The sequence below is a fragment of the Pseudorasbora parva genome, chromosome 21 (assembly GCF_024679245.1).
Source record: "Pseudorasbora parva isolate DD20220531a chromosome 21, ASM2467924v1, whole genome shotgun sequence".
Lineage (NCBI taxonomy): Eukaryota > Metazoa > Chordata > Actinopteri > Cypriniformes > Gobionidae > Pseudorasbora > Pseudorasbora parva.
Window position 1 is genome coordinate 21,264,767 of NC_090192.1, and position 27,316 is coordinate 21,292,082.

General features: G+C 37.7%; 1 protein-coding gene across 3 annotated transcripts in view; it reads left to right on the forward strand.

The window, feature by feature from the left end:
• The window catches only part of caskin2 (CASK interacting protein 2), an 85,880-nt gene that overhangs the window by 49,590 nt on the left and 8,974 nt on the right, over positions 1-27,316 (forward strand). The window contains exons 8-19 of one of the 3 annotated variants that reach the window (XM_067430555.1): positions 3,228-3,336; positions 3,587-3,695; positions 5,084-5,178; positions 9,902-10,019; positions 13,557-13,727; positions 15,465-15,598; positions 17,421-17,499; positions 19,494-19,576; positions 20,949-21,059; positions 21,267-21,368; positions 22,693-22,831; positions 23,198-24,853. In XM_067430555.1, coding sequence (XP_067286656.1) covers positions 3,228-3,336; positions 3,587-3,695; positions 5,084-5,178; positions 9,902-10,019; positions 13,557-13,727; positions 15,465-15,598; positions 17,421-17,499; positions 19,494-19,576; positions 20,949-21,059; positions 21,267-21,368; positions 22,693-22,831; positions 23,198-24,853 — 2,906 coding nt within the window. Of the gene's footprint in view, positions 1-3,227; positions 3,337-3,586; positions 3,696-5,083; positions 5,179-9,901; positions 10,020-13,556; positions 13,728-15,461; positions 15,599-17,420; positions 17,500-19,493; positions 19,577-20,948; positions 21,060-21,266; positions 21,369-22,692; positions 22,832-23,197; positions 24,854-27,316 lie in introns of all 3 variants that reach the window. The other 2 variants (XM_067430554.1, XM_067430556.1) reach the window with 2 other exon arrangements.

Below are 27,316 nucleotides of genomic sequence, written 5' to 3' on the forward strand. Positions count from 1 at the left end.
TCCGACTATGGGTTACCATAATCCTTCACGTCACTTTTTTTTTTTCCATCTCCAAAACCTCTTCTGTTCACAGCCTTTATTGCATTTTGAAGAATTTTGTAAAATCCCATCTGTATCTGCTTTTTAAACTCCAAGAGATTTCAATTTAATATGTTGCAGGCTCATTTATTGATAACTTATTGATCATAAATTATACCGATAATAATAAATAATATAATATTGGGTTTGTTTTGGGCCCCCACCCCTTTTCCCCACCCCTCTAGGTATTCTTCATACCAGAATATGAAACAGATGTCAGAAAAACATAGCCACAATTATAGCCACACATGTTGTATTTGAAACTACTCTTTACTCATATCAATGTTGTTGTGTTAATATTCATTGTCTATTATACACTGCGGTATACATTTCAGTTTCAGTGTATGCAATATTAAGAATATTTTCACTGCTTCAAAAGTCACAAGAAAGCCCTTTGCCTCAAGAAACTGAAGTCATATGCTTTATAGCAGTGGTTTTCAAAGTGGGAACGGGGACCCCTAGGTGCCGCGAGGGGATGCTAGGGGGGACATGGCAAGCTGGTATGAAAAGTATAGCAAAACAAAATAACTGAATAAATTAAATAATTAAAGTAAAGCTAATTAAACCAAAAATAAGCTAAACAATATTCCCATAATGGCCCTAAGTGTGGGCTAAAAGGACCCATGTCTATTTGAAATTTAAACGTTTTTGCTGTGCATTGTTCTAGTACAATATGCTGTTGAAATACAAGCATTTTTTTGGTGAACATTTACATTTTCAGCTTTTTTACTGTATTTGCTTAATGTCATTGTATAAAAAGAGGTTTAAAAAAAGACATCTTACAGACATGCATGATTTGTATAATTTTTATTTTTGTGGTAAGATGACTTGAAATGACTCAAATAAAATGGTAGGACTTTTGACTCGACTCGTGACTTGCCTCATCTTTGACTCAACTTGACTCAGGACTCGAGGGCAAAGACTTGAGACTTACTTGTGACTTGCATAACAATGACTTTGTCCCACCTCTGGTAATTGTGTGAATTTGTCCTTTCAAGCTCAAGACTTGAAATAAAACTCAATATTTGCATGCTATCTGCGACAGATCTTCTCTGTGTGTGCGAGTTTTTATTTGCTCCTTGCTCTTGAATGTTTAAATTGGCAAGGCTTAAATGAGTTTAGTTTAAACACAACGTGTGCTGTTCAGGTCTCATCTGCGTTCGCATGCTATCAACACCGGCTGATGAGAAATAAATACTATTGATTACCCCATCCCTATTGAGAAATCAATGTTATGTGGTCTTTTATTTTTTTCTCCAGATTTTTATAAATATATATATATATATATATATATATATATATTGCAAAAAAATATATTGCTGCTTGAAAGTTTGTGAACCCCTTGCAGAATCTGTGAATAATTTTTATCAAAATAATGCATTATTTTTAAATTTAGTACTGTCCTAATTAAGATATTTTACAAGTTAAAAAAAAGCTGAATTTATAAACATGACCCCGTTCAAAAGTGTATGTACCCTTGTTTCTTAATATAATTAATTTTAATGTATATAATAAAAAAAATCCCTCTTATTTAGTTAATTAATTACATTTTCACGTATTCTGCAATGGGTTCACAAACGTAAAAAGCAGCACTGTATCTATTTTACAAGGTTGATTTTGTTAAAAAAATGAATAAATTACCTACATTTTAATTTGTTCGTCACACGTGGAGCACACCTATTTTGCCTTAAAATACAAATTAGGCAGATATAGGCAGTCAGTTGCAATAAGAGGGTGAGAAAATATGGGTGTTAATATACATGCAAGCATGCTGGATGGGATGTTGTTTGTCATTTTTTGCAACATAGTTTGTTGTCAAGGTGGCAGTCAGCCCAACTTTGGCTGGACCTCCTTGTTTACATGTTTGTCGAGTGAGTGAGGTGAAGAGAAGGTGTGGAATGAGTGTAGTGTGTGTAGTGCGTTTGTTGGTGTGTGCATGTGTTGACCTGGGCTGCCCTCCCCTCTGAGTGTAATGCGAGGGCTGTGACTGCGCTGTGATGGTAACATGCATAGGAATGAGGCCGAATAGGGTTACACCAGCCAGTCAGCTGCTTAACATGCTCCTCTAGCAGTAACCATATATGAAAGTTCAAGCTTCAGCTCTCCCCTCCACTGCCTTTCTGGAATGCTGGAACTTGTAAACATGGGAAAGATGGACAGTGGTAACAAGAGCCCACTCTACACATTCTAGTATAAAGCATTCAGTTGCTTGGGCTTCATAAAAACTGAATAAATGTATGCAAATAGATAGGTTATTTACACATTATTATTATTATTATTATTATATTATGTTTATTATTATTGTCATGTTGACTACTGACTGATTGTTCAACCCAAAATGATCATTCAGTTATTTGACCCATTCTGTCATCATTGTTCCAAACCTGTATGACTTACTTTCTTCACTGGGACACAAAAGGAAAGGTTATAAAGATTTTTTTGGCACAATGTTCCAAATCATAATTCACTGATCATTTCTAAAAAAAAAAAGCTCTGAAATGGACTACAAAAGTCATACAGACTACAAAAATTAAGCGCACACAAAAAGTTGTCATGGTTTGTTATTGAATTAGTCAAAAATCTTATGGATTTAGAACACGAATATGAGTAAATGATGACAGACTTTTCATTTTTGGGTGAACACTTGTGGTGACCTCTTTTAAAGTCGGAAGGCAAGCCTTTAATCCATTCAGTTGGCTAAATGAATCAATTTCAGCTAAATGGAAAATGGAGACTGTACTGCTGCTTTGGATACAGAATCCTGAAGAGTCACTCAGAATGTAAAATTGATTGATGATGCACAGGCTGTTTTTGTTACTCAAAGGCTTTAAATTGCCATGACTTTTGACCCCTTGCTGGTGGTCTTGAACTTGCTATCATCATGCGGTTTCTGTTCTGCCCACACACAATGCAATTTTTGGTGTTGATTTGATTTCTCACATATTAAATATATTTTAATTATGTAATGTTAATTAATTTGGTAAGCAGCAATTTAATAAGAGGCATAGTAAAACCTGATCGCAATGTCAAGTTTAATCTTGTGGTAATGAGCAGGTGACTGTACCGTTTATTAAAGACATGAGTGATTTCGTTCGTGTCTTGTGGACAGGATGGCTCATGTGTCGCTCTGGTCTATCACTCATTTTTAGACTGCTGCTAAAAGCTGGGATTGACATAAACAGAACCACTAAATCCGGAACGGCTCTGCACGAGGCTGCCCTCTACGGGAAAACAGATGTAGTAAAACTATTGCTTGATGTAAGTAGATACATACAGAATGATAGGAACAGTGTTGTAACTAAACATCTACATATTTTCTGTCCCTACACAAGATGCACTATGGTAATACATGATTTATTTGTAATAAGTTTAAAGTGAACTTATGTCAGAACTTACCAAGAATAAACACTCTGGAAAGACCCCAAAATTGTGCACAGTGATGTATCAGTTTGTTTTTGTTGTTCTTTACATTACAAACCCTCACATTTCAATTTACTCTGTCGCTTAGGCTGGGATTGACGTGAACAACCGCAACACCTACAATCAAACAGCCCTGGACATTGTGAACCAGTTCACCACTTCACATGCCAGCAAAGAAATCAAACAACTGCTTAGAGGTGACTCAGACATTCAACACTCCTGTATTTTCATTTACCTTCTTCCTTTGCCCATTCCCATTTCTTCTTCCTTTTCCTGGTGTTTCCTTTCCTTTTGCTTCCTCTTTCCTTTCTTTATATTTATTCCCCTTCCCCTTCCCCTTCCCCTTCCCCTTCCCCTTCCCTTCCCCTTCCCTTCCCCTTCCCCTTCCCTTCCCCTTCCCCTTCCCCTTCCCCTTCCCCTTCCCTTCCCCTTCCCTTCCCTTCCCTTCCCTTCCCTTCCCTTCCCTTCCTTCCCTTCCCTTCCCTTCCCTTCCCTTCCCTTCCCTTCCCTTCCCTTCCCTTCCCTTCCCTTCCCTTCCCTTCCCTTCCCTTCCCTTCCCTTCCCTTCCCTTCCCTTCCCTTCCCTTCCCTTCCCTTCCCTTCCCTTCCCTTCCCTTCCCTTCCCTTCCCTTCCCTTCCCTTCCCTTCCCTTCCCTTCCCTTCCCTTCCCTTCCCTTCCCTTCCCTTCCCTTCCCTTCCCTTCCCTTCCCTTCCTTCCCTTCCCTTCCCTTCCCTTCCCTTCCCTTCCCTTCCCTTCCCTTCCCTTCCCTTCCCTTCCCTTCCCTTCCCTTCCCTTCCCTTCCCTTCCCTTCCCTTCCCCCTTCCCCCTTCCCCCTTCCCCCTTCCCCCTTCCCCCTTCCCCCTTCCTGTTTTTCTTGATCCTCTTCCACCTTTCTATTAATTTAATTTCACATCTTTTCCTTCCTCTTCCTTTCCTCGGCTCTCTCTTTCTATGGTTAATTTACCTTATATTATTTAACTGCCAGCCCTGTTTTTGTTCATTGTTAGCTTTATCAGGATGTAGACAGAATGTGACAAGAGTGTGTTCATTTTTGGGAATCTTTTGTTATAAAGCTTATAGAGTTTCATAATATTATTGTCCTGGGACATAACAATGGCAGCCATGTCATTTTATTTACGTGTTTGTGTGTCTGTTTCTAGGCGTATGTCTAGATGTTTTTTAGTAGCTGCACCCTTCTACTGTCCCTCCTGTAATCCAGCAGCTTGTTGTCTTTGAAGTGCACACTTTGATACGAGCACTAAAACAGCCGAAGGAGTTGTGTTTGAAGATGAGGGTTGTTTGGCATCCCTGTTCTGAACTCAGCTCCTCATTACATTTTCAGATGTGCTAATGGCTTCATAGTATTTAAACACTACATTATTCTTCTTTAAATTCTGCTTATTCCACTTCTTTACTGGAACAAACCCCACCCCTGAGTCTTGAATTCTTAGAATTTCAGATTGTAGTTTTGTGTACCTTGATCAATATGAGTTCTTCAAAAGTTACTTCCACCCTCAATAGTGGATTTTTTTGTGTCTTTCTCATTCTCACTCATTCCTGCATTCATTGTCCTGTGTGAAATTAGATGCCAGTGGAGCATTGCAGGTGAGAGCTTTGAAGGACTACTGGAATCTCCATGATCCCACGGCACTAAACATCCGGGCAGGCGATGTAATCATGGTAGGCTGAAATAGAAATTACATTAAGCAAACACCCCACTAATTTCTCACAAGAGGTGTCCTAATTTAATACTGTATAATGTGCGTTATGTAATAGGCCTATATAATTGGCAATGTGCTTGAGCATTGCCTTGATCTGCATTCTTACCAAATAACTGTATTCTGAGAAATCACAGTAACATCAGAACCCAAAACAAGTTTAGGCTTGTGGAAGAAGCCATAATGCTGAAAGCAATTTTAGAATGTTTTAAATATGCACTAAGATGCAAGACAACACACAGCATTGTATATCACATAAGACCTAGCAGTAACGTGAAGAAGTGAGGACTGTAATTTGGTCTGTCCTACAGAGAATACTTTAGCATGTTGCAACAGGTTTTAGCCAATCAGCCTTTGATGTCTGACTCAAATGAACCATAGCTTGTTGTTTGTGCTATAGTAGTGTGTGCTCAGCCTAGTTTCTCTTCATAACAGCATGATTCACCCCCCCACTAAGAGTTGTGTTCAGTGCGTGTACTCTAGACTGCAGCCCGGGGCTCAGTGCCATACGTATGCTATGTCACTGTTCACACCTTGTCTGTCTAGATAGCTTTAGGCGTCCATTTCTGCTAGCATAAAAGACTGCTGCGCTTTTGTGAAACTTTTGGCGTTTTTAAAAGATAGCAATGAAAAATAGTTACCTTACAGCAATATTAGGACATAAGGGAGTAGAGGTAAATTTACACATATCTTAATGATTAATACAGTAAGAGGTAAAATATAAATTATTCACATTTATTTAGGAGACAGATGTGCCCTTTTAAAATGCAGTTTTGAAAAACAAAGCACTATGGGGTGAGTTCATTAAACAGCGTGGATTATTTGCAGATTGTATTTCAGCACAAAAACATATACTAATCAACAATAGTACAGTTTACCCAGGCACTAAAATGCTGAAATAGCAGTTAGCCATGAGTGTGTCATTCTTTTCCTCATGAACAGGTTCCCTTTTTATGTAAATTATTTTAATTTATATAGTAAATTGCACCTTTTCACAAAACTCAGCACTATTTACCTGGTATAAACAGAGTTGTGCTGTTTTCTTTTTATGGCTCTTAGTAATACTTAATTTTAATTTGCCCAACAATAACAATACTGCATTGACCATTTAAAAGTAATAATAATTTAAAAATTCAATTAAAATAAAGACAAAATAAACTATACATTTTAAATGAAAAATGTAAACAAAAATTAGAAATGTTGCCTTGGTAACTAATTGAAAAGGACTTAAAGGGCTAGGTTTCCCAAAAAGTACAGTTCTTTCATTAATTACTCAACCTCATGTTGTTCCAAACCTGTAAAACTTTCGTTAATCTTCCAAATACAACTAAAGATGTCTTTGTTTAATGAAATCTAGGTATTTCTGTACTCTCCATAGACAGCTATGCAACTACCACTTTGATGCTTCAAGAAGTTCATAAAAAGATTGTAAATCTAATCCATATGAATTGTAGCCTGACAAGCCAGAACAACATCAAGATGTTTGTTCTGGAAACTCACCATTGACAGGGCTCTATCCGAGGGGCTGGATAAACGATTGTCTTTCAAACTCCCTCTGCACGTGATAGGATAGCGCTACAACCAACCAGAGCAATGAAGGTGAAACGGAGCTTGTTGATAGATTAAACATTCGCCGTACCCAGTCGGCAAAACTCCGAACACATCTTCCCTTTTTAAGAATGACTTCAGTGCCATTCTTTTCTCAGAGAAAAGCTTAACTCCAAGTCTTCTAGAGTCGCGGTCAAAGCTGATTCGAAAGACCGCCGTTCGCCAGTTTCTGTGTTTACTAGAAGCACGCAAACGCAACTCGGCCGTCGTCATTATGGTCCTGCCCACCGACTCTATACACGATGTGATTGGGCCGGCAAGAGTTTGGCGTTTACAGCTCAGAAGGGTATTGAGAGTTGCTAGACGACACTCGTAGGCAGATTAGATTTGCTGCCGCTAGGGTGCGTTTAGATTTCTAGGCTATATGAATTGAGCAGTTTAGTCCAAATTTGATATGATCACTAGCCTGACGTGGTCATACTCAATTCAAGTCAGAATATGAGTCTGAAACTGCTCTCTCTGGGCTGTGATTATGGGGCGTGTTTCAACCGAACCAGGAAAGACCTCAATTGGATAGACTTACAACCAATCAGAGCAACGAAACAATGTCAACAGAGCTGAACCGCACTGTGTTGCCAAGTCCGCGTTTTTTTTTCTGCCGCAGGTTGTTTTCTATGTCCGCAGGTTGAAGCGACTATTATGTGATATATAGACCCATGAGTGCGAAATTTAGCAGGCAACATTGCCATAATAACACACATTTTACCCCCCAAACACCATTTTTTTTCCGGAGAACCCCCCCGAGAAGCTATTGTTTAGGGCTAGTAGTTGGCGGGTTTTGTTGTAAAAACTTGGCAACCCTGTCTGCACGTGCGCTGGAATAAACGATCTTTGCCGGTGTTGTAAAAAAATAAAAATAATTTAATGATACACAGAGTACTTACCCAACATGATCATCATTTTTGAGAGAAATTGTGAAGGTGAATGCATATACAAACAAGCTCTCCGTTTAAGATTTGAACAAATATAATCCAAGCCCCTTTGATGACATGCATGATTACGTTACTGTTTATCATCTGTCCGTCATCGTCTAAAGCCCGCCCTGATGATTTCATTGGTTGAAATTGCCTGAACTAAACATTTTGTGGGCGGGGCTAAGTTCGGCTGGCATCCAGGCTATATGATCACGTTATTTGCTGAACAGATTGAATTTAGGCTTTTATTCACATAAACATTCATCACCACACACATCAGTTATGGTAAACAGAGGCTCAAGCATGTTCACTTTATGTACAAGAACCAATGAGTTTTTATTCTTGTGTTACAATGCACATTTGAGTTTCTGCATGATAAACCAATGAGGTTTATTCTTGTGTGTTACGCAGCACATTTGAGTTTCTGGAAGAACCAATGAATTTCATTATCATGTGTTGCACAGCACATTTGAGCTTCTGCATTAACCAATGAGGTTTATTCTCATGTTGTGCAGCACATTTGAGCGTCTGCAAGAACCAATAAGATTTATTCTCGTATGTTATGCAGCAGGCTGTTGATCATATAAAGCGTTTAAGTGTCTTCAGAAAATTTTGACTAAATCGCTCAATTCATATGGATTAGTTTTACGATCTCTATGAACTTTTTAAATCGTCAAAGTGGTAGTTGCTTAGCTGTCTATGAATGGACAGAAAGCTCTCGGATTTCATCAAATAGTTCTTAATTTGTGTTTCAAAGATGAACGAAAGTCTTACAGGTCTGGAACGACTTGAGTGATAGAATTAAACTGTCACCTTTAAATGACTAAAACTGAAATAAGCTAAATACAAATATAAAAAAACAGTTAAATTACCAAAACATTAATCTAAAATGAAAGTTCACTATATTAAACTGTATTAATACATATTACAATTTGAGCAGTCAAACATTATTCTAAACTGGACAAAACATTAGAGACAATAGAAAAATACCAAAGTATTGTTTTCAGCGTTGAAAATGGATAATATAATTATTTCAACCCAAATGAATATTGCATGTCAGTGTGTTTGTTTGTTCTGCTTCACATTGGGCATGCAATCATACAAGCAGCGTATTTGCCCCATTACCTGATTTGCTGTTTTTTAATCGACTTTTAATGACTAAAACGCAGTCATCCATTGCACATAAACAGCAAATTTATTCTAGTGTCTATTTTCCAAGCCTGCTAAAAACACAATTTCTTGTCAGTCAGATGCACTGACTGCTACACAGGTCCTCTCTGCCATGTGCGGAATGTCAACTGACTTAATTTACCGCATTGTTCGGCCAAATGAGGAAACGATCACAGGCTCGGCCATGAGGTTAGGAAAAAAGGTTAGGAGATTGTTATTTAAAACTAGATGACACAAAGGTCATTCAGCTTTGAATAGTGAAGGGTACATAGAGGGCTATAATTAAGTCTTAGATTATTTTAAATGATTGTGATTATTCATGATTACACATGAAAAGAAAAGAAAACAAGTAGCTTGAATTCTATAAAAATGGCTTTTAGAAGACTGCTATGATCGTTACTAAACTTGCATGCATTTTGCAACATATCCTAACCAACAGACGTGATGCAATAAGATTCCAGCGACCAACTACTAACGTCTGTCCCTGACACGACGCATCTACGTGACAACATCTATCAAAAACCACAGCTAATTATACGAGCACTCTCTGCAAGCTCACGGCACTCGCAATGAAATGGACATAATCAAATTAATTTTAACATTATGGAATATACATGCTGAGTGACAAACAGTCTTTGTCATAGAACTTGTTAGTTCACATTAAGTTCACACAGAACCTTAAATAATCCTTTCATTTATTTTCAAGAGCTGAGGTAAATTATACATTGTCGCTTTCGATGTGTCTATAAAGGTCACGCGATATTCAAACCCACTTTAGATGCTTTGACCATTAAATGAATCACATAAACAGTCATACTGTTATACTTTTCATACTTTTAAGTGTGTTGCTGTTCTAGCCGCAGCATTGCAGAAATAGAAATGCATCGCTGTCACGGCTGGTTAGGACAAAAACACTGATTAACATGCAAAAGATGCCTTTCATCTCGTGTCGCTGTTGGCCCTGAATATCCTGTGATCTAATTGGTCTTCTAGGTCTTAGAGCAGCACATGGATGGACGTTGGAAAGGGCACATCCATGACAGTCAGAGAGGCACTGACCGTGTGGGATTCTTTCCTCCCTCCATCGTGGAGGTCATTAGTCGCAGATCAGGTATATTGGATGTAGCTGTTTATTGTTCAACATACTCAAGCATTCATAAAAAAATATGGTAAATTGTCAAATGTATGATAACCTATCTACTTAGCTACGTTTTCCACCAACGATAAAGTGGGTTACCATCATTTTTCCAGTAGGCATGTTTTCTATTTCAATCAAATGTTTTTCATTCTTAATTATATTATCAGCATAACGTTGTGAGTGCATATTTGAATTGAATGTTTCAAAGAAAGCAGCATACGTTTTTGACTTGAGGAAGTAGTGCAGAATTATCTTTTAATATATATATTTTTTAATCTTTCAAACGTCCTGAAACGTCTTTATTTTCAGGTTTAAAATAGAATTTGAATCCCAGATTTTATATGTGCTGTCTGACATTTTTATCCCACAGTATGCATACTGAACTAGTGCAGTTCTCATAACTTCTTATATAGACATATGGACATGTAGTCCATTGATGAAGGCACACGCAGACACACTCTAATGGGATTACAGGAACATATTGGGGGCAGGCGGATAAGCTTTGGAGCCCTGTGCCTCCATAAAAAGGGATGCTGGCGTTAGATTGCTTGGGCCTGAGCAGAAAATCTTTCCCTAAAATGAGTCTGGATTTTTTTTCCTGTGCGAGAGCGAGCACAGTGGCAGACTCAGCATTCTGTCATGTCACAGCGTCAACATCCTGCTGCTCGCAACCAAATTAGCCTCCGCTCTAAGCTCCCGCTTCAATACTGCTGAAGAGGACATGATGGAGGCAAAACAGCCAGATTAAGACCCAACCACTTATCTCATTGTGATGGGGTTTCTCCCACTCGTTTTATCTCTTCAGGATGGTAAAACCTCCTCAGGTCCATCTCAGTTTTTGAAATGAACGTAAGGAGAGGAAACAGACTTTTGTCTTACATGTTGAAAGGATAGTTGACACAAAAATGAAAATTCTGTCATTCTAAACCTGTATGACTTTCTTATTCTGTGGAATGCAAAAAAAAAAAAAAATGTTTGGTTTTATTTATTTTTCTCTCCATACAATGAGAGTCCAATGTTGTTTTAGACCCACTTTTTATTTTTGAAAAACAGGTTGATATAGAACAACAATGAGGATGAGTAGAATTTTCATTTCTGGGTGAACGATTCCTTTAAAGATGTGATTTTATTCCTTTTTTGTAACTTTATTTTATTATTTATTTAATGAATAATAAAATGATCATTTACACTGCCGTTCAGAAGCTTGGGGTTGGTATGATTTTTTTTTAAATGTTTTTGAAAGATGTCTCACCAAGACATCTACATTTATTTGATCAAAAATACAGTAAAAACACAAATATTGTAAAAAAAAAGAATGTATAATAATTATTAAATAATATTAAAAGGATAGTTCACTTTGAAATTAAATTTTGATATGTTTTAGCTTACCTCATGGGCAGCCGAGATGTAGGAATATTTGTTTCCCCAGTAGTTTCAATTTTGATCATTTTAGGTCAAACCGTTCTTGTCTGTGCCTCACATAATGCAGGTCTATGGTCACCACCTCAAAGAGAAGTCCAAATTAAACAATCCCCCATTGTAAGTACACACTGATGGCCTGTTTGTCTAAATATGTTTAAATCTTCACAGTGAAAGGTAAAACTTCCCAAATATCTGTGTAAACAATGAGCGACGTACACGCGCGAGAGATGCCCTTCCGGCGACAACGCACGAATGTCACAACAGGAAACATGAACGCGCGCCCTCGGATCAGTCGGACGTAGTGGTGTACAAGAGGTAAAAACAATATAAATACTGTTCGTTTTCTCACACAAACCGCTCGTTTCGTGTCTTAGGCCATCAGTGTGTACTTACGATGGGGGATTGTTTAATTTGGACTTCTCTGTGTATGCTCTTTGAGGTGGTGACCATAGACCTGCATTATGTGAGCCACAGACAAAAACGGTTTGACCTAAAATGATCAAAATTGAAACTACTAGCGAAACAAATATTCCTACATCTCGGATATCCATGGGGTAAGCTAAAACATATTAAAATTTAATTTCAAAGTGAACTATCCCTTTAATTTAAAATAGCTGTTCTATTCTAATATAATGATTTCTATTCTAATTTAAAAATCTAATTTATACCTATGATGGCAAAGTTCATTTTCATCTTTACTACTAGTCTTCAGTCACATAATCTATCAGAAATCTTTCTAATATGCTTATTTAGGGTTCAGGTCAAATATTCATATAATTATCAATGTTTAAAAATACGGAGCCCTGCACATGACATGCTGGAAAAATTAGTAGGCTAATCATGTGCACAATTTACTAATTCGTTCCCTCGATTTATAGATGGTGCACACGATTTACTAATTGGTTCCCGTGATTTATAGATCATGCGCACAATTTCCGAGATTTGCTAAATCGTGCGCACGATTTATAAATCGAGGTAAAAAAAATTGTGTGGATAGTTTAGCAAGTTGAGGGAACGGAGTAGTAAACTGTGCGCATGATTTTATCAAATAGAGGGAACGAAATGGTAAATCGTGTGAACGGTTTAGCAAATCGAGGGAACGAAGTAGTAAATTGTGTGCACGATTTATTGATCATGCACACGATTTAATAATTCGTTCCCGCGATTTATAATCGTGCAAACTATTTACTTATTTGTTCCCGCAATTTATAGATCATGCACACAATTTACTAATTTGTTCCCGTGATTTATAGATCGTGCACACAATTTACTTATTTGTTCCCGTGATTTATAGATCGTACACACAATTTACTAATTTGTTCCCGCGATTTATAGATCATGCAAACTATTTACTTATTTGTTCCCGCGATTTATAGATCGTACACACAATTTACTAATTTGTTCCCGTGATTTATTGATCGCGCAAACTATTTACTTATTTGTTCCCGCGATTTATAGATCGTGCACACGATTTACTCATTTGTTCCCGCGATTTATAGATCATGCAAACTATTTACTTATTTGTTCCCGCGATTTATAGATCGTACACACAATTTACTAATTTGTTCCCGTGATTTATTGATCGCGCACACAATTTACTAATTAGTTCCTGCAAATTTGCTAAATTGTGCACATGGTTTATGAATCGATGAAACAAATTAGTAAATTGTGTGGACGGTTTAGCAAGTTAAGGGAACAAAGTTGTAAATCGTGCGCACGATTAAGCAAATCGAAGGAACGTATTAGTAAATTGTGCGCACAATTTACTTTTTGTTTCTTGCACATCATGTGCGGGGCACTGTAGAAAACAGCTGTGCTGCTTAATATTTTTGCTGAAAATTTGCTATTTTTTTTAAGATAAGATTTTCGAGAAATAGAAAGCATTTATTTAAAAATAGAAATTGGTTGTAACAAATGTAGTTACTGTCACTTTTGATCAATTTAATGCATCCTTGCTGCATAAAATAATTTCTTAAAATGCGCTGACCCCAAACTTTCATGCATGTCTCTAATGGAATCATCTTTTTTCAAGGATGATGTTTCATTTGTCCATGGTGCCTCGTTTGTGTTTCAATGTTGTGTCTATAGGGGGCGTTCTCTCCAGGCAGGCCTCATTGCCCGTCCAGAGACATCACATTCTGTCCCGAGCCCTGCCCTCACACAGTTCTCATCTCACCTCTCACACTGACGACTCCTACACCTTATACTCATCCACCCGTCCTGTACTGGCTCACCACAACGGGCTGGATCAACATTCAGGTAGCGTGAGAATTAGACTCTTAGGGATTTATTCAAGTATACACGCCAGCAAATGCGTGATGCGGGCGCCCTAAAGCTGATTCTTGAAGGGTTATTTCACTCAAAAATTTAAATTCTGTCATTGACTACTTACCCTCATGTCGTTTGACACATGTAAGACCTCCGTTCATCTTCGGAACACAAATGAAGATATTTTTGTTGAAATCCAATGGCTCAGAAAGGCCTTCATTGACACCAATGTCATGTCCTCGCTCAAGACCCATAAAAGGTACTAAAGACGTCGTTAAAAGTCCATCTCACTATAGTGACTCTACAATCATTTTATGAAGTGACGTGTATAGTTTTTGTGCGCAAAAACTAAATAACAACCTATATAGTGATAGGCCTATTTCAAAACAAAGTTTCGAACCATTGAAAATCAACGTATCGATTCATGATTCGGATCAAACTGCTGAAATCACGTGACTTTGGCAATCCGAATCATGAATCCATACACTGATTGATAACAGTTCAAAGCTTTGTTTTGAAATCGGCCTATCACTATAGAAGTCGTTATTTAGGGGTTTTTGGGCACATTTAGGGGTTTCTGAGCCCTAAATGCCATAACACACCAATCCGACGTTTGGCTGTCTACTCACTTTTTGTGGCGTTTTCGGATCACATCAGTTGCTTTTTGGCCGATTGAGCATGTTAAATCTGCATCAGGCAGTCTGAAAACGGTCACTCTGATCGATTTTGCGAACCACTGTACGAGAAGAAAAGTGAAAATGAAGAAAGCAAGTTAAGAAGACACACAGAAAACTGTTCTAATTTGACATCAGCTTACCTGAGAATATTCCAATATGCAAATATTTTAAATAAGGACATGGTCGTCTGTAATGAAGATGGTGATCAACATGATTTGAAATGGAAAGCTAGCACTACTTTGCTTACGGTTTGTATAATCTGCAGTCCTAGTGACTGTTTTCTTTACTGAATGACGGATATAGACTTCTACCAGCAGCTGATATAGACAGTCATACCCTCTCACACAGGCGCAGAAAGTACAGGATGTGCTAGTTGGACGTTGGCTTGTCTTTGCGCTATGTTCAAGCAAAAACTTTTAACGCGACATAGAGACAACACAGTCTGCTTGCGTCACTATTTTTTTATTTCGGTTTAGTGCGTCATGGCCTTAAGACTCCCAAAGTTCCCCCTCTGGCCCTTTAAAGTGTTTGTATTTGCTAGGTGTACTTCCCGACAGTCCCAGTGCCCTGTGTAAGCCAGCTAGTCCCAAAGAGCCAGAGGATATTTGGGTCCTCAGGACCTCCCTCAATGGTAAGAGTTGTGAGTTTCCCCAGGCCCTTGTTCGTCTCGAGTATTTGCCTATTCTGTTTTGTCCTCCTTACGTCCATCTGCTTGCCCTAAAGCCTGAACACCAGTGACTTACGTGTCAAGTTGAAGTTTTCCCAGCTGTTTCACAGGGTTCCTGTTGCCTTAGGCTATATTTGTCCCATGCTTGTCAGCCTACAATCAGCTTGCCATTCACGTTCCTTAATTCACACTAGTCCTCCTCAACTTTCCCTTGTGCTCCTTAACATTCGCCGTGTCTAGAGTGACCTTGCTGGAGTTCAGAGGTCGCAGTGCAAAAAATCTTTCCCCCGTTTGTTGGCCAATGTGCAGAAAAGGATTGAAACTATTTCATCAACGGTTCTTTTTCGTTCTCCTATCTTTGTCTGTTCCTCTTTTTTTCAGCAGGAGACAGAAACAGTGTGGGGAGCGCAGGCAGCATGGGCAGCAGTCGCAGTGCTGGCAGTGGACAGAGCACTGAGGGAAACTTTCCACACAATGGACCCCATCAGTCACCTTCTGTTGTCCAGGACACCACCAAGGTGGGCTTCAGTCTCACACACATCTAGTGTTCCCTTTAAGCCAGAGAGTGGCCAATTCTGCCCTAAAGATCCACTTACCTGCAGAGTTTATCTCCAACCTCGATTAAACTCATCTGCCTGTAGCTTTCCTCAGTAGCGCTTCTTCCGAAATCGAAATACTTCCCTACTATATAGTTTGCGAAAAATGGTTGCCGGCATAGTAATATGTCCAGATACCTAGAATAAAAACAACAGTAAGCGAAAAGTCCCCAGGGATAGTAACAACATGGTGGATGTAGTACATCCGAATTTAATTCATACCACCCAAATTCATACTATATAAACATACATTTTAAATCAAATGTAGTACCTACTCACAGTACGTGATTTTGGACGCACCACAGTGATTATGAAGGCCTTCATTAGCTTGTACAAGTATGTTTGATTAGGGTTGGAGCTAAACTCTGCAGGAAAGTGGATCTCAAGGGCCAGGGTTTCCACGTTCCTGGTTTAAGCTGGAGACTTTGTGATTCTGTCTCCATGTCCATTGATTTTCATTAGGGAACTGAAGCTGTATGAATTTGTGTGGAAATATATGCAGTACTGATTAATTCTCAAGATAGGGACCCCAACACAGTACATAGAGTTCATAGTTTGTAGAGGCACTAAAAGGAAAAATAATTGCTGTTATATACAGAAGTCCACAGAAGCCTTTTTTCCCCGTGTGCTCTTAATATCTTATTTTTCTTGTAATCTTGACAAAACAAGTTATTTTGAGTTTGTCTTGAGTTTTCTTGAAAAGGCAAGTCAGACAAATAACAATTCTTACCAATATTAAATATCTGTTACCCTTATGTTATTATTAGCCTAAATATTTGTAATAGACTATATATAGAATAATACAAATAATAATAAATAAATAAATAACTGATTCTGAATTAGGTCACTAGAAGACAAAGTCTCTATGCTCAACAATACTTTGTTTATTTGATAAAAAATACAGTAAAAAACATTAATATTGTGTAATATTATTACCAAAATATACCGTTTATAATAACATATTTAAAAATGTAATTTATTCCTGTGATAGCAAAGCTGAATTTTCAGCATCATTACACTAGTCTTCAGTGTCATATGGTTATTTAGAGATCATTCTAATGTGCTGATTTGGTGTTCAAAAGAAACATTTTTTTACTTTTTTTGTTTGTTTGTTTTTAGGATAATTTGATGAATGGAAAGTTCTATAAAGCAGCATTTAAAATAAAATAGAAACATTTTATAACATTATATTTACTGTCACTTTTGTTTAGTTTAATGCATCTTTCCTGAATAAAAGTATAAACTTCCTTAAAAAAATAAATAACTGACCCGAAAGATTTGAGCGGTAGCGAATGCGGCCGAAGGCTTCGGTAAATAGAAAAGGATTCTGCTAAGCATGTACAGTAATTAAAAGGAAAATAGCTCTCGTCTATATCACAGTGGTATTCCCACTTATTACATAACACAATAATCTCTGCATTTTATATGCAGCCAAGCATACTGTTACTCATACTGCAGCATTTATTGCATTTAAATTACCTTTTGCGTGCGTAATGTTGATTTCATGCTGTGATTTACCCTTAATATTCTCAATGATTGGGTCTGTAAACGTCTGTAATATAGAGTCTTAAATTTGAAATTAAAGAGATATTCATTTATGTTCTTGTTTATAATTAATATTCATGTGTAGTAATTAGACTCGCTGTGTGAAGTCTTTCATACGCAGTAGTCTGTCTCTGAGCTATTTCTGCCAGACAGCTGTTGAGTTAAATGTGACACAGTGCTGTGTTTTTCCTACGTGTAGCTGCCTCCCTCTGCTGGAGAACTGATGGAACAATGCAGTCAGGCCCATGACCCCACAAAACAGACGGACCCTCATTCAGGTCAGCACTGTCTTCAAGAGAGTAAGCAATAAAAGCAGAGTTGAAGAATTGAAACTAATCAAAAGATTAGAACGAACTTGGGGAAAATATATATTTATATTACACTTAAAATAAAAAGATAGAATTTTAATAAGAAAAGCTCTGGCATGCCACTTGGCTTATAGTTAATATCTAAAGCATGATTATATATATTTATATAATTATATAATAAATATATAAGTGTGTCTTAAATGGATAGTTCTCCCAAAAAAGAAAATTAGCCCATGATTACTCACCCTAGGTGTTTATGACATTCTTTTTTCGGACGAATACAGTTAGTTACATGGTTAATAACATCAGTGAAGTGCATCTATCCATCATATAACTGCTCCACATGGTTCCAGGCAGTTAATAAAGGCCTTCTGAAGCGAACCTTGTGTTTGTGTAAGAAAAATATCTTTTCCTTAAAGTAAAACATCTAGTCTCCTCCAGATCAGAAAAAAACTTAACTGGTGTGCAATGTCATCAGACGTAGCGTAAGCATTTCGAACTGCGAGTTGCATTACACTTTTTCCATAAGTTGAATACGTAAGGCAATCTGGTGGAAGCTAGATCATTTACTTTATAAAGTTTTAAATATGGATTTTGTTTTTACACAAACGCATGGCTTCACTTTAAAAGGCATTTATTAACCCCCCGGAGCCGTGTGGAGCAGTTATAGGATGGATGGATGCACCTTTTATGGACTTCAAAAACAAACAATTCACTGCCGTTATAAAGCTTTGAAGAGCCAGGACTTTTTAAATATAACTCCGATTTTATTCGTCTGAAAGAAGAATACCATATACACCTAGGATGACTTGAGGGCGAGTAAATCATGGGCTGATTTTCATTTTTGGGTGAACTATCCCTTTAAGTGTCCAAATACATTTCAGGGCCTCTTTATAAAGACACTTATTGATGCACTAAACATAAAAGACGTTTTTCACTGTCCTCTAGCTCACTCTTATAATTTATGATGATCCTTGAGTATGTCTACATTTTGTGTCTTGCCCATGAAGAAGACATATTCAGAAAATTGTGTAATACAAGTGTCACCTAAGCTCTGTGTGTTAATTAATGATATTATTCTTTAAAAAAAAAAGGAATTTATTTAATATATCTATTGCAGTTTAAACATAAGAAAAATGTTTTTCCTAAGACCCCAATAAAGACCTGAGCAAGGCAGCTTAAAAGACCTGTTCATACCTGCTCAATTTTACTTAAAGACTGATACTGTGCAGTGTCAGATTTCAGTAGGAGGGACACAACAGAGGCAAAGTTGTGTGTAAGTCAAAAATACCAAGGAAAAGAGGAGAATTTGAGAGGGAGAGAAGATTTTCAATGACACGGACACAAGACAGTTTTTTGTAGTGGCTTTGACTGGAAGAGGATTTAAAAATAAGCATGAGATCGAGAAATTCTCCTAAAATCAGCTTATTTTATGGAGGTGAGTTAAATGGAGGCATATTCACATGCATGTTATTGCCACTGTGGACATTTTAAAAAGGTACATATAAATGTAATATTTTTGTCATGCCTTGTTACAAGTTAATGGGTTGTCATTATATGGATTTTTATTATTTTATAACTTTGTAACTTTTTTAGGTTCTTGCTCTTACTGTTTGTTATTATAGAAGATGGTATATGCATGTCTGGCTCTCACACAAACACATACTTTAACAATCACTCATCAAAACAGCCTTAGGTCTTAAATCCTCATCTCCAAATGTCAGTGATTGTGCTATTCTGGTATGATCCATTGTTAATGAATATGAAAAAACACTGCCTCGGGTCAAAGGAGAATTTTTTTTCTGCTGAAACCTGTACTCCATCAGCACACTGATTTATAAACATGTAGGTACAATAACATGTATGAAAGACTGCTTCGTGTGTTCATATTTAAAAGCCTAAGGCAATAGCCGAGAGTCTATGACCAACAAAAATGTGTGTGTGTGTGTGCGTGTGCGCTTTAGGTGCTCTTGGACGAAGGATTCCAGTGTGCAGCTCCAGACCTGGAGAACATGTCATCCATCCACAACAACTTTTAGATGGCAGGGTGAGGCCAAGGCAGAACATATACATCCATAATATACAGCATTTATATATTCTTTTTTTACAATGTAGTATATAGTATGTATACTCTGAGCCAGACTCAAAATATCTATATTTAACAAAAAGACTGTAACTCAGTGTAATGTGCTTGATTTGAACTTTAATTTCCAGTGTGATTGCTGTTCTTATTTTTTGCATCTCTTTCTTAAATCATTTTGTCAGATGAATCTTTTTGCACAAAAATGGATGATGATGATGATAAATTACTATTTAGCAGTACAAATTTTATATAATATATAAAATCATTTTATATAATTATATATAATATAACAATTACACTGATCAGGCATAACATTATGCTGCCATAACAGCACTGACCCATCGAGGCATGGACTCTAATAGACAGCCTGAAGGTGTGCTGTGGTATCTGGCACCAAGATGTTAGCAGCAGTTACTGTAAGTTCCGAGGTGGGACCTCCACGGATCAGACTTGTTTGTTCAGCACATCCCACAAATGCTTGATTGGATTTACATCTGGGGGATTTGGTGGCCAAGTAAACACCTCAAACCATTCCTGAACCATTTTTGCTTTGTGGCAGGGCACATTATCCTGCTTAAAGAGGAATACCATTTCTGTGAAAGGGTGTACATGGTCTGCAGCAATGTTTAGGTAGGTGGTACTGTCAAAGTAACATCCACATGGATGGCAGGACCCAAGGTTTCCCAGCAGAACGGTTGCTTTCTTCCCATAGTGCATCCTGGTGCCATGTGTTCTCCAGGTAAGCTACACAAACACACCCGGCCATCCATGTGATGGAAAAGAAAATGTGATTCATCAGACCAGGCCACCTTCCTCCATAGCTCAATGGTCCCGTTCTGGCGTGCCCACTGTTGGCTTTTGGCAGTGGACAGGGGTCAGCATAGGGCACCTTACCTGGTCTGTTATTCACTTAATAATGTTATGCCTGATCAGTATTTTATATAATTCCACTACTACTACTACTACTAATGATGATGATGATGATGATTAATTATAAATTGTATTAAAGTTTAAAACAAACATTTTCAATATGTTAATCAGTCACTTGCTGAGGTCTTGTAACAGATATTTTGAAAGGTTGCATTGTGGAATAATGCCCACTCTTTCACTTTCTATTTTAGTGTATTTTGTAGCAGTACACAGTATACATTGTTTATTAAGGAGTAAACTAGAGTTTCCTTAGAATAGTAGCCATAAACAATCATCTGAATGTTCTTTATTTTTCTTTTGTTTTCAGTAATGCACTTATTATTTTCAAATCTAAATGACCTGTGGCCCTTTACATGACTGCCGATTTTGCTTCTATGCATAATGCTCAATCCTTTCTTTGTATCAGGATGCTGAGGCTATTTACCAGTGGCTCTGTGAGTTTCAGCTTGAGCAATACACATCAAATTTTCTCACAGCTGGTTATGATGTGCCCACAATGAGCAGAATGACCCCTGAGGTGAGCCATCGTTTTGTGTATCAGCATTTGAGGACACAGGCTTATGTTTGCATCCTGCTGCATTTCTGGCGCAACACATTAGTATTATTCACTACTGCATCTTATATCAAATATCAAAGCTGAACATACTGTAATCTGGTTTCTGAGGTGCTTTTAAGAAAGCTATTTATTTTGTAAGTGTATCAATCTTTTTTTGTATGGTTTTAGGATCTCACAGCTATTGGTGTTACAAAGCCTGGCCACCGCAAGAAGATCTCTATGGAGATCAACAACTTGAATATCCCAGAGTGGTTGCCGGATTACATTCCAGTAATTCAGTGCTATGTTTTTTTTATATAAGCAGTTTTAAACATTTACATACATGTGCTGTACAAGTTCACAGTTGTTAAAAATCAGATAATTGCTAAATTCAAATGATAGACATTGACTTTTATATTGCCTAAAGGGATAGTTCACCCAAAAATTTAAATTCTTTCATTAAAGGGTTAGCTCACCCAAAAATGAAATTTATGTCATTATTTACTCACCCTAATTTCATTCCACACCCGTTTGACCTCCGTTCATCTTCGGAACACTGTTTAAGATTTTTATATTCCGAGAGCGTATGCAAGTGTATGCACACTATACTGTCCATTTCCAGAAAGGTAATAAAAACATCATCAAAGTATATGTGACATCAGTTAGTTAATTAGAATCTCTTGAAGCATCGAAAATACATTTTAGTCCAAAAATCACAAAAACTACGACTTTATTCAGCATTGTCTTCTCTAAAGATTCAAACGGTAATGAATCAGCGGATGGATTCATGATTCAGATCGGGTGTCAAACTGCTGAAATCACGATCTTGACATTGACGATCTGAATCATGAATCAATCCGCTGATTCATTACCGTTTGAATCTTTAGAGAAGACAATGCTGAATAAAGTCGTAGTTTTTGTGATTTTTGGACCAAAATGTATTTTCGATGCTTCAAGAGATTCTTATTAAGTAAAGGATGTCACATCAAATTGACTACTTTGATGATGTTTTTATTCCCTTTCTGGACATGAACAGTATAGTGTGCATACACTTGCATACGCTCTCGGACTACATATAAAATATCTTAAACTGTGTTCTGAAGATGAACGGAGGTCTTACGGGTGTGGAACAACATTAGGGTCAGTCATTAATGACATCAATTTCATTTTTGGGTGAACAAACCCTTTAATTACTCACCCTCATGTCGTTCCAAACCCATTAAGACTTCTGTTTATCTTCGGAACACAAAAATATTTTCATGAAATCTAAAAGCTTTCTGTTCCTCCATTGACCCTCATAAAGAACTTGCTTTATGAAATTAAGGTTAAAGATTACTTCAATGATGTCTTTACTACCTTTCTGGGGCTTGAAAATGGTACTTGCATAGGCTGTCAATGAAGAGACAGAATGATCACAATTACATCAAAAAGATCTTCATTTGTGTTCCAAAGACAAACAAATTTTAGAAATTAAACAAAGTTCTCACGGTTTGAAATGACGATTGTGAGTAATTAATGACAGACTTTTTGGGTTAACTAACCCTTTAACCATCAGAAGCATTGTTGGTTAATTAAATAAAATAATAGACACATCACACTTTTCTGTTTGTTTCAGTCTGATATTGGGAAATGGCTCAGTGCTATTGGGCTGCCACAGTACCAGAAAAATCTAGCAGAAAATGGATATGACTCCATCAGCATAGTGCAGGATATCACATGGGAGGATCTACAGGAAATTGGCATCATTAAGCTGGGTAAGTGGATCGTTACTCTAGTCTTCATTGTCACGTGATTCTAAAGAAAACATTCTAAAATGCAGATTTGGTCTTCATGTAACATTTTTTTGTTCCATTATAATCAAAGTTCAAACAGTTATCAAACAGTTCAAAAGAACACTAGAAATCTATTGTAACATTATAAATGTCTTTACTGTCACTTTTGATCAATTTAATGCATTCTTGCTCATTAAAAATGTCTTTCTTAACCCAAAACAATGTGCACTTTGATTAGGTAAATACCAGATAAATGCCCATGTACGATCATATCCAAAACCACATTTCTTTTTCCAAAGTATTTTTCCTCAAAGTATATCTGTGGATTAACATATTGTTTATCTACAGGCCATCAGAAGAAGCTGATGCTTGCTGTTAAGAAGCTCAGTGACATACAGAAGGCTCGTAAGAACCAGGCCGAGGGGCAGGCGATGCTACAGCGCAGGAGAGCTCCCCCCACCCTCGAGCTGGTGGCCATCGAGCACCACGACAGCTCCGACTGCCCCTCGTCCCCTCTATCACCAAAGATGCTCACTTTCCAGGACAGCGAACTGAGCATTGAGCTACAAAATGCCATGGCTCGGAGCGGATACAGCGGAGGCCAAGATAGTCTCAGCAATGTGAGTGGAACAGCTATGCACCTTAGTCAAGAAAGCATCGGTACACGGTCAGGAGGGTCAGGACGGTCACAAGAACGCCCAATGGCATCGGTAACCCCCCATAGCCGCTCACAAGAGAGTCTGGGCAGTATGGAAAGCAGTCCCAGCAAGGAACAATATGTCATTATGGAATCTCAGGATAGAAGCCAAATATCACCTGTCAAAATGCCGCCGGTGTTGACACAGCCTAATCAACACTTATCTGGCAGTCCAGCAAGGACACCACCCATAATCACTAGTAAAATAGCACGCTTTGCATACCCACCCGTTCTCACCAAACCAAGACCGGTGGTTTCTCCCTCTCAGCCCCATCATGGGTCACCTCTTCAAAGGGGCTTTAGTTACCTGCAGCATCAAAACTGCAATGCCAACATGAGAAGCCCAGGTCCAATCAGACCCCAGCAACCAAATGGAGACACATCCCGGTCCAAAAAGCGAACTCAAAGTCTTTCACGCTATGCTTTGTCGGATGGAGAGAATGATGATGACATCTCAGCCCCTACGACAACTTCCGTCAATGTGGCATCTTATGCCACGCTTACTCGCAAACCCGGCCGCAGCCAACCGTCTTACGGATCTGGTGAGCGTCAAGTGGGCCGCAGTCATTCCTTCGCCATACGTGCCAAGAGAAAAGGTCCTCCTCCTCCCCCTCCAAAGCGACTAAGCTCTGCTGCGAGTGGGGGAACTACAAGCGGGGTTGAAACAGAGAGTGCAGGAAGTGTCCGAAGCATTGCAGCCAGACTGGAGAACAATACGGGAAGCCCCAATAAGACATGCAACAGCCCTGTTTTTAAAGCCATGTCCCCAGCCACCCCACCAAAAAATATGGGGAACCGTAGGAGGACCACTAGTGAATCTTCAATGTATGAAACAATGCATTGCGGAGAAAATCCTGTAGAGGAAAAAATCGGCCCTCTGAGGAACCAGCAACGTGCAGGTTCAACTTCCTCACAGGAAAGCATACCTTTCGCTGAAGAGGGCAAAGTAACAATCAAACAAAGGACCAAAATAACACCTGCTAAGATAGAGTCTGAGGCCGGTGTTGAAATTCTAAAGCCGGCACAATCTATCAAATCATCCCTAGAGGTGCCCGAGTTTAACTTAAAGGAATCAGACACGGTCAAAAGGAGACACAAGCCAAAAGAACTGCAGATGAAAGGTCAGGACACCAGCACACAAATAGGAAATGAGAGGGCCACAGTGACTGAGATGGTCTTGCAACGCATGCAGAATGGAGGATTGACAAAAAATCCTTATAAATCTGGCCTCTCTCCAAAACCAGGCTCTCCACATAAACCTCCCACCCCTTCTAAGCCCACACGGCATTCTACTGCAGCAACCTCAGGTAAGGCAACAGACCACTTTAGGCTAATATTTAAAGTGACAAAATAAAATGTATTTTTATTTTAAACACATTCATAACTACTTACAAACATACACTACTGTGTGGTCAGTAAAAGTATATATATCTATATCTATATATATATATATATATATATATATATATATATATATATATATATATATATATATATATATATATCTATATATATCTATATCTATCTATATATATATATATATATATATATATATATATATATATATATATATATATATATATATATATATATAATTTTATTTTTATTAATCAAGGACACATTAAATTGATTAAAAGAGACAGGAAAGATATTAGCTGCGTTTCCATTACAGAAAACTTTTGCGATATTTCTTAAATGCTGATAAAAAGCTATTGCGAAATGACAGCGTTTCCATAGCTGCAGTTATGTGACTAAAACGTATTATTTTCCACTCGCGATATGTCATTCCAAAATGATGGCACTTGGTAGGTTTGTATATCCCATCCACCGCACTAGCCATTATTATTATTGGAAGGAGACGTGTGTATTATCCAAGCATTAATGGCAAGGAAAGCCCCTTGTTACTTAAGCGGCACGGAGGTGTGTGTGTGTGTGTGTGTGTGTGTGTGTGTGTGTCAGATCTGCTTCAAGGTCTTCATGATAATGTGGCATTTCTGTGTTTAGAATCCAGTATTCCTGTAATTCTATTGTCTTTTATGAGTTTAATAAAGAACTCCATCTCGTCTTCTCTCCAAACAAACCGTCATCTGTAAAGAATGATTGACTTTTACACGCGAAAGGTTGACGCATATAGAGCAGAGCGAAATGTTTGAATTTGCATGGTAACTCAAATGTTTTTTTGTTTTTGTTTTTTACTACTTTCGTTATTTTGGCTAGACATTTCGTTGTTGGACATATTAATTGAATTTAGAAATGCTTTGAAAAAGAAAAAAATGGCATTTGAAAAAAAAAATATTTTTTTTTTTTAAAAATGAAGACAGCGTTTGGAGTGAGTGCATGCAAAATAATTAGTTCCCTGACAGTTTATAGTTTATAATTATGTTTTGAACTTATCTGTATAGCTAAAAATGATTTGCGAGTATTGAGTAATGAGTATTGCGAGTTGTTTCCGCTGTCTTAAAGGAAGAAGGAAAAAAATGAGAAAACGTCGGCGCTTTTATCGGCGGTGGGTTAAAGAAAACAGCCTAACTACGAAACTAAATAGGCTACGTTTAGGCATAATGAACATTAACCTTGTAATATTATTATTTTAATTTATATGTTGATTATGAAAAGTGAGCAGCATGGGTAAGATATAAGATTCGCAATATGTTTGAGATGGGGAGTCACATGATTTTGACCACTTCGAGTTTTATTTTCTAGAAGGTCTTTCTTAAAAAAATGATTTAGTTTTGTATAAATTGTATTTTTATTTTAATCGATATTTCATCAATTAATTGCCTGTATATTAAATAAGAAACAAACCAAGATCGTCTGGAATGACATGCGTAGCTGGCCTGTTTCCTCAGCCTTTGAGTAAGGCTGAAGCTATAGCTCTTTCTGTTTTAATACATTTCTTGAATATATGTCTTAATTACAGTAGGCCTTTATATTATTTGTGATTGCACTGGGTCCGTCATTACTAGGTTAAAGTTACGCCACTGTCCTTATTAAGAGAAAATATATGTCCTTTTCACTACATTATATCTTAAGTTGTTATTATGACACAATTGTGTGGAAAATATAATAGGCTATATAGGCCGTATATGTTGCAGCAATGCGTCACCGCACCTGTAAATGCAAAAAAAAACCTTTCCATTGCAGTTTTGCGAAAATGTCCTTTTTCGAATTGCCTGAAAAACCACCTCATGAGAGCATAAAAACGTTTTTGAGATATATGGGAGTTTTTGCGAAATTGCCGCGTTTCCATTGGGCATATTTTCAATTCGCAATTTCAATTTGCGCATTTTGAAGTGTAATGGAAACGCGGCTATTGTTACAAAATATTTACTGTTAGAAAAGATTGTGTAAGCCCATTTTACTTCCCTTTTACTAAAAATTGTATAGGGCAGAACTCCATTTTTTTTTATCCATTAAGGCTGATTTATGCTTATGCGTTGGACCTGCACCATAGCCTCTACAACGTGGGAAACGCATCAATTCTCATTTAAACTTCTACGTCCTTGTCCGAGTTGACGTGCAGTTACACATGCAAGCATGTGTGTATCCATGAGGGAGGGGTTCTGGCAGACCAATCACAGTCAGGGTACGTTGCAGGCTATGCATGATGCAACACATAGCCTACAACGTAGCTACGCCATGCAATTGACATAATACATAAACAATACACAATACATTCAATTAATTGGGCTCTACACTGTAAAAAAAAAAGTCACAGCCTGAAATTTGTAAAGGAGTACTTCAGCGCTGGGAAGATGAATCTGTATTTA